The 12,121-nt window shown below is 38.5% G+C and overlaps 1 protein-coding gene across 5 annotated transcripts in view; it reads left to right on the top strand.

Annotated features, from left to right (window-relative positions):
- tpd52 (tumor protein D52) overlaps positions 1 to 11,278 on the top strand; it is a 39,680-nt gene extending 28,402 nt beyond the window's left edge. For 2 of the 5 annotated variants that reach the window (XM_066715897.1, XM_066715893.1), the window contains exons 2-8: positions 1,838 to 1,956; positions 2,133 to 2,296; positions 2,842 to 2,943; positions 4,169 to 4,195; positions 5,836 to 5,877; positions 7,460 to 7,508; positions 7,722 to 11,278. In XM_066715897.1, the coding sequence (XP_066571994.1) occupies positions 1,838 to 1,956; positions 2,133 to 2,296; positions 2,842 to 2,943; positions 4,169 to 4,195; positions 5,836 to 5,877; positions 7,460 to 7,508; positions 7,722 to 7,844 (626 nt within the window). In that variant the 3' untranslated portion in view covers positions 7,845 to 11,278. The remainder of the gene's footprint in view (positions 1 to 1,837; positions 1,957 to 2,132; positions 2,297 to 2,841; positions 2,944 to 4,168; positions 4,196 to 5,835; positions 5,878 to 7,459; positions 7,509 to 7,721) is intronic. The other 3 variants (XM_066715894.1, XM_066715895.1, XM_066715896.1) reach the window with 3 other exon arrangements.
- Positions 11,279 to 12,121: the final 843 nt, after the last annotated feature.

Genomic DNA, 12,121 nt, shown 5'->3' with positions numbered 1-12,121 from the left:
CTCCACACTTCAAGAAGGATATCGCTGCTCTAGAGGCAGTTCAGAGGAGAGCAACCAGACTTATTCCAGGTCTGAAAGGAAAGTCCTACTGAGAGACTGAGGAACTGAACCTTTTCACCCTGGAACAGAGGAGACTACGTGGGGACTTGATTCAAGTCTTCAAAATCATGAAAGGCATCGACCACATCAAACCAGAGGAGCTTTTCCAGATCAGCAGGGACACACGCACTCAGGGACACAAATGGAAATTGGGCTTCAAGGCATTCAAGACAGAAAACAGGAGACACTTCTTCACACACAGAGTCGTCTGAATCTGTAACAAACTCCCCAGCGATGTGGCTGAAGCTGAAAATTTGGGGAAATGATATTAACCTCACCTAATTGGCAGTTTTTTTTTTTTAAAGAAAGATTTTGTGGGTGTAGTGTTTAACTGATGTATAACCATTCATAAAGCCTACCTGTTCTTAAACCAGTTTGATGATTCAGGATTTTCAAGGAATGTGCAAGGAGACAGGAATGGAGCAGGAAACACATTTTGTGTAAGCCTATAGCTGGATCCGATTTTGTTAAACATGCTCGCTAAACAATCAGTGATCTTTAGTCTTGCTCTATTTCTACCATTGTTTTTATAAAGGCATAGCTACAGTACATAAGTAATCACTCACTTAATCGCTTACAGAAAATGTATTGTTAATAGCTGAAAGCAGTTAACTGTGTTAATAGGCTGACTGGGGATGAGACATTAAAAACTACATGCAGCACTAGTGGAATCGGGACAGGTGCGTTTTCTTTCCTTGTGCTAGCACCTTGCCTATTTTTGCCTAGTCTTATGTTTATTAAATTTTTCCAACAAAAACATAATAAATCTGTGTGGTAGCAATAAGCTATTGTACACCACCTGGAGGTATGATTTTACTTATAAAACAATACTGAAATATGAACTGCATTAAAAAGATTAATAAGCTAAATAACACAAGCACAAATATCCAAACTAGTTTATAACTAAATTAAAATGGGATAAATGCATGTGAAATGAAAAATCAAATGGAGTGTGTACAGTATTACCCAAATAGGCTGTTTACTCGATGGAAGTCCATTTCTTTATAATCTTCCTGGAGTCATTGTGATAAGGTTGCACAAGAACATGTGCCAGTCGCCATACTCTGGTTAATGCAAGACACTGCATGACTTTTATATGAAACACAATGCAGATAAAGCTCAGCTCAGTAGATTTTAAATGGATGGTTTTAAACGATGGTTTTAAGCAAAACTTTAATCAGTCTTCTATTTTATGTACAATACATTTTAATATAGAAGATATTTACGTATCGTTTTACTTATTGGACTTGACTTCTGTTGTTGTGGGAGTTTTTACTTTTTAAATTAGTTTAAATAAAGTATATTAACTGTAAATGACTGATGTTGAGTGTTTTATTGGATTACAGATTATTTTATTCAGAAGGTAGGCCTAATTTATATTCGGTAAAATAATACTTTTTCAAAGTAACCCTCCCAACACTGGTTACAATGATCAGGAACAGCAGGAAAAATCTGTCTCTCAAACCATTCCTTGACTGGCAAACCTCTTAATTAGCAACTAATTAATCCTCTTAAATTACCTGTTCTGATTTTTATAGCATTTCCAAAGGCAAATTAGGATCTTAATGTTGACACCCTGCATTCATTTAATCCCAGGTTTCGAGAGGTGAAAAAATAGTATTGAGCCAAGAAGCTATCTTGACAAAAGCACTCCGCAGAATGTTGACTGCATTTCATCAAATGGTTCAGATAATACTGCCACTGAGGCACATACGTTTTTTTCTGTTTTGTCTTGAAGGTATATCGAGGCCAGAGACAATACCGGAGGTTGGAGAAGATGCCGCGTCCACTGTTAGCCTATCAGCGACTTCTTTGACAGAGGAGGAGCAAGAAGAACTCCGAAATGAGCTTGCCAAGGTGATGCGTCTTTATTCTGTTGGGTTTGAAATGCTTTTAAGCTCCAGAGATGCTTGACCCTTCATTAGATATCTTTTTTTGCCATGCCGTGGGAGTTAGGAAAACATTTGAGTTTTATAATAGTTTGTTTTGTTTATTTCACTAGAAAACGTACATGCTCAATTTCTGTCTTGCAGGTAGAGGATGAAATTCAGACGCTTTCTCAAGTGTTGGCAGCTAAAGAGAGGCATGTGGCGGAAATGAAAAGGAAGCTGGGCATCACTCCACTCAACGAGCTCAAGCAGAACATCACCAAGGGCTGGCAGGATGTTACCACATCGACGGCGTACGTGCCATCTATGTCGGTCTAGTTCTTAACTATTATCTAGAACAGATTGTCCTAATTGTTCAGTGTCCCTTGCTTTTTTTTTAGTTTTTTACTGGTTAAGTGGTTGATTCCAAATACCAAATCGGGGGAAAGAGAACTGATGAAGTTGAGTGCAAATTACTGGATTGGACAATTGTTGTTCGGTTGACTCCATCTCCCTTGGGGCATTATAATGCCTGCCCCATGATCTACAATCTGTCACATGGATTGGAGGTCCCAGAGGCTGTGTGAAAAACCAGCAAGAGTATCAAGAGAAGTTTCGTTAAGTGAACTTGAAGGGCTCTGTCTGTTTTCTGTTTTTCTTAAATAAACTTTTCAGGGGAGAAATTTAGAAAGTTGACATAAACATCATCCTCTTGTGATAAAATTAGTTTATTTTTAACCTTAATGCATGGAAAACCTGATAATGACTTCTCTATGCAGTGCAACGTGTATGTTTTGCAGCACATCGCCTTGTATTTTTCACTTCATAACCCACTGCGGTTTGTTGCGCTCAAATGTCTCTCTTTGTAATACAGATACAAGAGGACATCTGAAACTCTGAGTCAGGCTGGGCAGAAGGCCACTGCAGCTTTTTCTACTGTGGGCTCTGCCATCAGCAAAAAGCTGGAGGATGTAAGGTAAGATGATATTGTATTTTAAACCTTAGTGTTTAAGTTCTTAATTTTTAAACTGGAGTGGACCTGACCTGGTTTCCTATGCCCTCTTACATTCATAGTTCCTTTCTGAAATAACACATAACACACAACTAACTGCTTACTAATCCCTTTACTAAATGACTCCACTACACTCTTGGCCTTGTCTGTTTTGATCTTTGCTGCACCCGTTCAGTAAATCCAAGAACTACATAACCTAGCACTCACTGGAGACGATCTATGCAGCTGTGTCTGTGGGACTCCCTTCATGAATGACTGACTTTGATGAGGATTGCAGTGCGGTGTGAAATTTTCGGTTTCATCTCAGTCAAAAGATTTCCGTGTCAGATCTGTTTGAGACACTATGCTATGTGCCATATCTCGTCCCTTGAATAGATTTTTATGACACTGAAACCATTACCGTTAAAACGTATATTATTAAAATCTGTAAAAGGAAATGTTGGGTTGTTGCTTTACTTGAACAAATGATATATTTATTATATTGTTTTATTGAAGATGCATTTGAAATATTGAAACCCGTTTTTATTAACAGCATTCTTGCATATGAGAATTGAAGTTGACTGACAAAAGAGTTGTTTTAGAATGTCTTTTTACTGAGGTTTAATCATTGCATATAATGTGATGTGTTGTATTTGAGTCATGTTGTTGATAATGATTAATACTTGGTGTCATATTAAACACCTGTTTTTGCAACGCTATGAAAATAAAAGTGAATATATATTGTCAGGATGTGTGCAGGGGCAGTAAAATAGTGCTGTGCCAGGTTCATTGAAGTGATTATCATCAACACTGCCCCTAAGAACATCACTACTGAGTGCAATTAATGGCAGTCAATGACCTTCCATTTCTGTCTGGCATCACGCCTCTCCCTACTCTCCCTCCAGGTGCCATCCCTGCTTTGGTCATCTGTCGGATCCAGTTCCTATTTTTAACTGCTTACCGGTAGCGGCTTGCAAAGCTCAGTTGTTTCCTTTAGATGTCGTCAGCCTCAGATCTCTTGTGATTTTCCACAACACCCAACAGCAAACCACATACCACGGTCTACAGACAGTGCCGTTGATTTTAATTAAACGTTTCACATGGATGAGTAATTGACGTGCAGGGGGATGCTGAGGTGATGCATTAGTACAGAACAATGGAGATTAATTCATTTTTGTCTCTCTTTAATGCTTGCAACGGCTCTTTGCAGGTTACAGGCCTTTTCCAATTCCTTTAGGTAAGGTTGCTGCAACACCGAAGCCAAGTGTGCTGGGCTGAGCTGAGCATCCTGCCACCTTATACATGCCATTGTAGTTGTAGTGTTGTTAGAGCTTGTAGACTTGTCATTGTCCTTATGAACCAGCGTCCTTATCACTCTTTAATTTTATTAATATTTTACCATATCACTGTTTTGCTGTCCATTGTGTATTATTCCCTCCCTGTTGAGCAGCAGAGGTTGTTTGTGTGTGTCTGCATACTATAATGTGTCTACAAGGGACGATGATGATTATGAATATCAGTCACCTGAGTATATCCTGAACTTAAACACGTAGACTTTCTCTTTGACGGCAACCTTTAAATTTTTTACGGAAGATGACAGAAAATATGACCCTTATTGTTGTAGACGCTGTATACACCCAATCAGACACGCACACAGTGTCTAACCAGTAGAACCCACTTTACAACATTTTAGTATGGTTTACTTTTCTTTCCAACTTGTAGAAACCCCAGTGATTAAAATCCAAGGGGTTGGTTGTGATATATTTGTTTGTGGAATGATGCCACACAGTGAAGAACAGGGTGCAAGAAGGGATATCCGATAACTGAGGAAATAGGGTCTTGCATAATATGACACTCTTTGCAATACTGACATTCAGCAAGACCTCCTCAGTAATTACCATATTGTGGAAGGGTTGTGTTTTACAATTGTTTTTTCTTGTGGTGACCATTTCACTTTGTAATGAGTGTTGTGTGTGCATGTGTTTGTTGTGTGTATTCATGTATACTTGTGTACCCCTATGAAGACATGCAGCAGCTGCCTTCGGTGGTGTACTCCATTGTTTGTAGTGAGACAATTGAAGCTTAATGTGGTTCGTACTTGCTGACACACTTCCTCATGCAATGCTATTACCCACCTTCATTATACAGGCCAATGTGTGTGACCACAGGGCTCTGGCAGTCTCTCTTAATACTCTCTCTGTCACTCACGCTCATATTCCAGTTTGAGGAAGGGGCGCTTCTTAGCAGTTGTGCCATGAGTACTGGCAATACACCAGTCTCTGCTGTTCCTGTCTTTTAACTCCTTCCTGCCTAGCTCTGATCCCTTACACAGAACTTATAATGATTTGATAGTGATAAGGTTGCTGTCTTTATTCATGTAAGGAGGAATTGTATTAGTTTAGTGAGGAGCAATGGCTGATTGATGGCACACAAACACATAAGGTGAGCTGTTGTGCGGGAGGACACGGTGGACCCCTTCTTTGCTTTTGAGTGCCAGTGTTGTGTTAGATAAGCAATGCATCCTCGTCTGTGATTGAGTGTAAGTCTGTGCAATGTCACTCTCCATCCATTCCAGAAACTCCAGTTCCATGAAACCAAGAAAATGCAGATCAGGTTATGAGCCTGATTTTCCAAAGTTGGTAAAAGATTTAGTTAAGAGTGAGACCCAAGTTTTCATACAATTTCTTATCCTTTTGCATTTGTTTTTTAATTTTAATTACAGTACAATAAACATGTTCTGTGCTTATTCACAAGTCAATCCCCTATGAACTTTGGGAAATCAGGCCGTAAGTTATCGTCTTTCTCCTGAGACTGCTTTTTAAATGTGTGTCTTTGCTGTGACTAACCTCTGACCTTCTCTTTACTGCTGTCCGAAAGTATACGCTCCTTACAGCACTCAATTAGCATGCCTGCTATGAGGTAAAGTATGACGCACCAGTTTTTCTCTTACAAAGGATTCTTGCAGAGGTTTAATTTCCATGCTTATTAATAAAGACTTTCATACTCATTCTCTACACATACCCTCCACAATTTGTGCGAACTGTTCTTCTTGTGGATCACAATTATATGCCACAGTGTTTTTTTTTTTATTCATGGTTTTACTTTTGTGATTATCTTCCTTTGTTTATTATCGTTCAGTTCTTGTTTTTGGCGATTGTTTACACCTCCTGGATCAGTTTAGCCTTGGAAAAACAGAAGAGGAACAATGGGTTATCATATTGAACTTGAATTTACAATTGCTAGTTTACTGGAATGTCATGGAGTATTTCCTTTTAAAATTGGAAACATAAAATAACTTTCTGAATAGATTGCAATATATCTTTATATTGTACCTGACTATGAGTAAACAAACAGCTGGTCTCACTAGAGAGTATTCTGTCTTTTTACAAGGACATTATTAAGTGATGTCCAGGCCTCCCTTTTGAACAATATGCTTATGAAATATTTGTCAGAGCAGTGACTTGGTGGAACGTATCATCGTTCCCTTTCTATTATGTTCAACCTGTCAGCTAGAAACATAGAGCATTTTAATTGTCACCCAAGAGAACACAATGTAATATCTTTCATTTATGTACAGCAGTGGCCCCCAAAGTAGTGCCATGTTTAATATTGTTTGCTTTAAATACAACCATCCAAAATGATTTGGCACCAATCGTCTATAATGAGACTGACTTTCCGTCAGTGGAATTGTCAGTGCAGACGAGCCAAGTCTTTGAGAGGGGATTCCTTTGTGTTCTCTGGGTTTTTTGTCAGAAGTCCTTTCGGGTCGATGCAGAAATGAAAGCAAACGGGGTAATCTTATTGTCGCTCTTCAGAAAACGAGTAACAGAATTAAAATGATGGCGTTGAACATCAGGTCTGCGTGAAATTGTAATTGAACAGTGTAATCTTACTGTCACTTTTCAGTGTTAGCAGAATTGACATTCTAGTAAATTCAGTTCCTTATCACGTCAAATGAACACACATATTTGTAATTTGTCTTATAATAGTGCTGTTAGGTAATGCATAGGTGCCTAGACAGACTCTGAATCAGCATCTGTGTGTTCAGGAAGAGATTTTGTGCTGACATCTCACATATTTTGCATTATTTTCATTTTTGTTCTATAATGGCTTCATTCTCATTTATCTACCACATCCAGCTGGCCATATAAGATCAGAGCTATCTATTATTTGTGTTTGGGGAAAGTAGAAACCATTAATGCACTTCCGCAGTATATTATAATCCAGCTCAGATAGATTTTTAAGATATGCCACTGCGAAGTCTGAAAGCATTACAAGTTCTATGACCCAAATATAATGTACACTGCAAAAAACCTACATACATCCAGTTCTGCTTTGTTATACATAGCATGTTTCTGAAATGTATGTGCTTTCTTTCAGATGTTCAGTACTGCACATTTTTAATTGGCATGACCGATACTGACCAAAGTAACTCTGTGCTGCATACAACACTAGACACTTCATCAGCAGTGCCTCCCACTAATGCATTTTCTTGCTTCAGGAATTCCCCGACGTTCAAGTCATTTGAAGAGAAAGTTGAAACTCTAAAGGTAAGGAATATAACATTTTAAAACATAAGATCTTATGAGAGCTTTTGATTTAGCCGAGCACAGTGATGTATCTAACTGTAGTCTTTTGTATGAAATATGATATATTTACACAATGATTTTAGTTAATTTAGTGTGCAGATTACTGTGTGTTTTTCATTGACTGCCCATTGTGGTGGTTTCCTGTCACACAATGACATATATTTCCACTTGCAGACTAAGGTCTCCAACCAGCCTTCAACTGGGGATTTTGATGAGGTTTTGAATTCCACTGCCAGCGCCAGTGCCATGGACCCCAAGCCTGAAGAGGCTCCTGCGGACCGCCAGGGTGCTCGCTGATTTACACCCCCACCCCATCCCATCCCATCCCATCCCATCCCATCCCCACATCCCTTTGCCTGTTCACCCACTGCCAAGTGTGTCTGCCAACCAAGACAGCGCGCCCGCTGCTTTACCTCTCCTCCTCTAGTCCTACTGTAAACGCTTCAGTCGAAGCATCTGTCCTGCTGTCTTGACTGGGGGAAGAAAAAGAGAACCCAGTCTCTGTATAATATTAACTGCTTGGTTTGAAATTAAACACTGAATAACACTTGGGAGAAACTAAAGAGAAACAGAACACTTTAATTTGTAATTTGTAAAATAATTTGATTTGCCTTTTCTTGTTGCGGGGGGGGGGGGGGTGCTTAGTAATTACATATTACAATATACAAATATGAAAGAAAATAACAAAGAAGTAGACAAGAAGCATATTTGTAACTGAAAGTGGGAGCCACCAAAAAAAGGAGAATCCCCTGAACTTCTTAATCTTCTTTGGAATTTCCACCAATGAACCCCCCCACACCCAATAAGAAACTAAACAAAACAGACAGTCTTCTTATGCGTTATACAACTGTCTCGTGCATTTGTTGTTTTTCATTTTAAGCTGTAAGGCACTTGACATTGAATCTTTTATTCAGTTTCTTTGGTGCCTACAAAAGGAAAAGTGGTCGAAGTCACTGTATTCTTCTCTCCCCTTCCTCAGCTGGAGGTCTTATCTGAAGGAGGGATTTAACGTTGGCATAGAACTAAGCACACACCAACAAACTAATTCAGATCTTAGTCAAGGAGCTGTAAAGAATGGCTCCCCTGTCCTGGCCCCAGAGTGCTGCAGTATCTTCAGGTTATTCCACCTGCGCCCTCAACTAATTATTGACTTTTTAGAACCAATTTAACTACTTCCTTTGAGAGCTAGAAAACCTGTTGGACTGTGACCCCTCCAGGACTAAGATGGTGGATCCCCTACCCTAAACTGTAGATGTATTATTGCTGGTTTAGCAATGCTTTCATCTCATATTTAGTTAAGGACACTGTAAAACAATTACAAAAGCACAGGATGTTACATTTACATGTTTTACTTGAGTTGATTCAAACTTTTCTGTGACAATGTTTGCTTTTATGATTTACGTTCAAAAGAAAAACTGTAACGCTGACAATCACTTTAGATCTGATAGAAAAGGCCTGAATTACTGCAGACTATTGTTATTAACAGCTCTCCACTCCCCCATCCCACCCACAATATTGTCATGCTTAGTATTCTGTTCCAATTGCTTCTTTCTAGGTTTGCTCCACTTGTTTTTTGTGTACGTCTTCAATCTGTGCTGTAGTTATTAAATATTGTCAGACAGCTTGTAAATCACATGTTGTATGTTAATGATAGAAACCAGCTTCTGGACTATTCATTTCAACTTCGGGCCCAATGCACGCCTTGATATTTTGTTTTAGTTAGTATCCAAATAGTTAGTTTGAGAAATCTACCACTATGCTTCTTTTATAAAAGCTTATTTATATTTAACAGCTGATGTGGGAGCCGTTTCTATAACAACAAAGCAGCAATCTTCATACCAGAAATAAGATGAACATACAAGAATGCATTTTTATCTCTGGGTTTGCTCCAAAATGCAAAAGTGAGGGTTCATATAGGCATTTCTTTCAGATTATTGTCTACAGTGAGATTTCCATGTTACTAGCGAACCAGATTCAAGCAAATTGCTATTACTTCTTTTGGTTAATGTTGATATTTCACACGGTTTCTGATTTAGGGGATGGGAGAGTGCTTTTCCATGTTGTAAGCCTAGAACTGTCAGTCATAGAGGATGTAGGAGGAACAGCAAACTTGGTCGTATTTTGCTGGCAGACGAGTTGTTTTGTTTTGATTGTTTTTTAATTAACGCTGACAAATCTGATACTGCAAAGCAAAATGTCTGTTAAAGCAGCCGGATAAATTATGAATGATAATATTCAATAATCTGGAGTAAAATTTACACTGGAATACCAGATTTGAGGTATTAAAAAAAAAAAAAAAAAAAAAAAAACTGTGGCAATTGTTTCCACTGTTTCGCTTCTTAAAATGTTTCAGTTCGATAATAGGCAGACATTGGTATATTAATGCTGTCACTAAGAAGGTCTGCCAAAGCCTTGTCAAATTTAAAGCAGTGTTGCCAGTTGTTTCTGCCTACTGCTTGTGCCAGTGCTCAGCAGAACCATCTGGTCCACATGCACAGCTCTACTGTAGTTGCCACTGTAAGCAAGTGCTTAAATTGAATCCTACAATTAGGTAGGTACTTATAATGAATAGTATGCTAATTGCCTGCATAACCCAGCCCAGCTTTTCAGGGGGCGGGCAAGAATTCAGTGTGCTTTCTGTGCGTAAAACTATTGATCTAACTTGGGTTTTCAATGTTTGGGTTCGTTTTTTATTTAACTAGAAAAGTATACATATTTCTAACAGTTAAGGTAATCGGATATCACATGTTCGTCTAGTTCAGTTTTATCCGAGTTTATGTACCACAAACCTGCCCAGATTACTAGAACAAATTGTATTGAGTGAGACACGCATGGTCTCCTCACACAAAATCCACTTTAATTGGCTGTCAAAGGTTTAATATTGTTCTGTGCAAGTTGGTTTTATTGCACTGTATGTATGAACATGATATGGGACTGTCCACTTGCAAAGCACAAGGATGTTCTTCATCAGATCCTTGGGGGCTGTGCTTTCCTGCTTGCTTTAGTGAACACAGTGGTAGGTTAGGGTATCACACTGGCATCCTGATGCCTTGTTCAACTGTGCTTAGGATATCAGCAGTAAGGGCAGTAATAAAAATGGTTTTAATCCTGATAAGAGGTTTCATAATCGTATAATGCCTAAAACTTACCCCCCCATCTGTCTAAGGAGGCCGAGCAGATATCCGTGTTAGAGGCTCGGATCACGGGGAGTAAGCTCCTGTATACTGTGAGGCACTGGGACTGGAGAGAATGAACACTTGCTTTGCTGTGCAGTTCATTTGTGGAGATTTTTCATTTACTATAAACCCAAACTGAATGTTCAAGGCTTCCCCAGAAATGTGCACCTAACCCAAAACAAAATTGGAAATCTGTAAAAATGTAGTTTTGGTTTCAGTGTTGGCCCACTGTTCAGGGTTTGTTTAAACTGTTTTAACAGACACTTTCCGTCTATATGATATACTTTATGTTCTGTTGTTTCCATTGGTTTTCTTGTGGCTGGTCTCCAGTTCAATATGTGAAACCACAAAGGTTTAAATGAATGTAAAGCCTGTTTCCAAACACTGAATGTTTCTGCTTTATGTAGAGTTTAAGTTGTTTTTGTTTGTTTTTAAATGCTAAAAAAATGTTTGCAGCATTTGAGAGGATTAATGCTTTGTTAGCACAATCACCTGATTTATTGTTTATATGTCTAATGCTAAATAAAGCACAATAAAATGCATCGTGCCTTCTTAGTTCATGTGTCTGTCATATTTAACTCCTAACAGGACTGAGTAGCTGTAAACTTTACACTGGAACATCAACAATTGAAATGTGTTTGATAGATCTCTAACTGTATTTTTTATGTTGTTGAAGTTCTATTTTTTAGATTTACAAGTAGTAGTACTTAAGTAGTACATACTTAAAGAGAGGGATTTATCACATTTTGTTGATATGCATTTGTAGTATTTGCTCATTGGTTTTGATATGTAATATCCCACGTCTCCACAAGAGGGAGATATACAACACATTTCCCTTCTAGAGCTGATGGGTTGGTCATTATAACAGGGAAGTGGCTCAAGGCTGTATTTCAGATGCAATTTGTGTAAAGGTATTAACAAGAAATTAGTGTGTACTGATGTAATTAAGTGGGTGCCATTTTTTCCTGTTATGCATAAAACATGAAGTAGAACAATTTTTGTGTGATTAAAAGTACAGTACAGTGAAAGAATGGTCACAGGTGAGAAACTGCAAATAGATTGGCAGCACCCATTTCAAAAGACTGGAAATTGGCTTCACCTCACTGGGAACGCCCTGTTCAGCTGTGTACAATGGTAAGTGGGTACTCAAAATTGGTGGGAATGAAAAAGATTTCAAATTGGGAACAATAAAGCAATTCAGAGAACAACTTGTAAAGTGTACATGACTGACATTTCAAACAAATAACTTCCATTATTAGTAGCAGACTTTAATGCTGCTTTCAATACTGTGAACCACAGTATTATTCTTGCTTGATTGGAGAACATGCTTACCATATCTGGCACTGTCCTTGACTGGTTTAACGCCTGGAGAGAAAAGATTTTGTTTCTTTGGTGGGG

Source organism: Amia ocellicauda, chromosome 10 (genome assembly GCF_036373705.1).
Source record: "Amia ocellicauda isolate fAmiCal2 chromosome 10, fAmiCal2.hap1, whole genome shotgun sequence".
Lineage (NCBI taxonomy): Eukaryota > Metazoa > Chordata > Actinopteri > Amiiformes > Amiidae > Amia > Amia ocellicauda.
The sequence above is the reverse complement of the archived record's forward strand: the minus strand, read 5'-3'. Positions and strand labels throughout refer to the sequence as shown.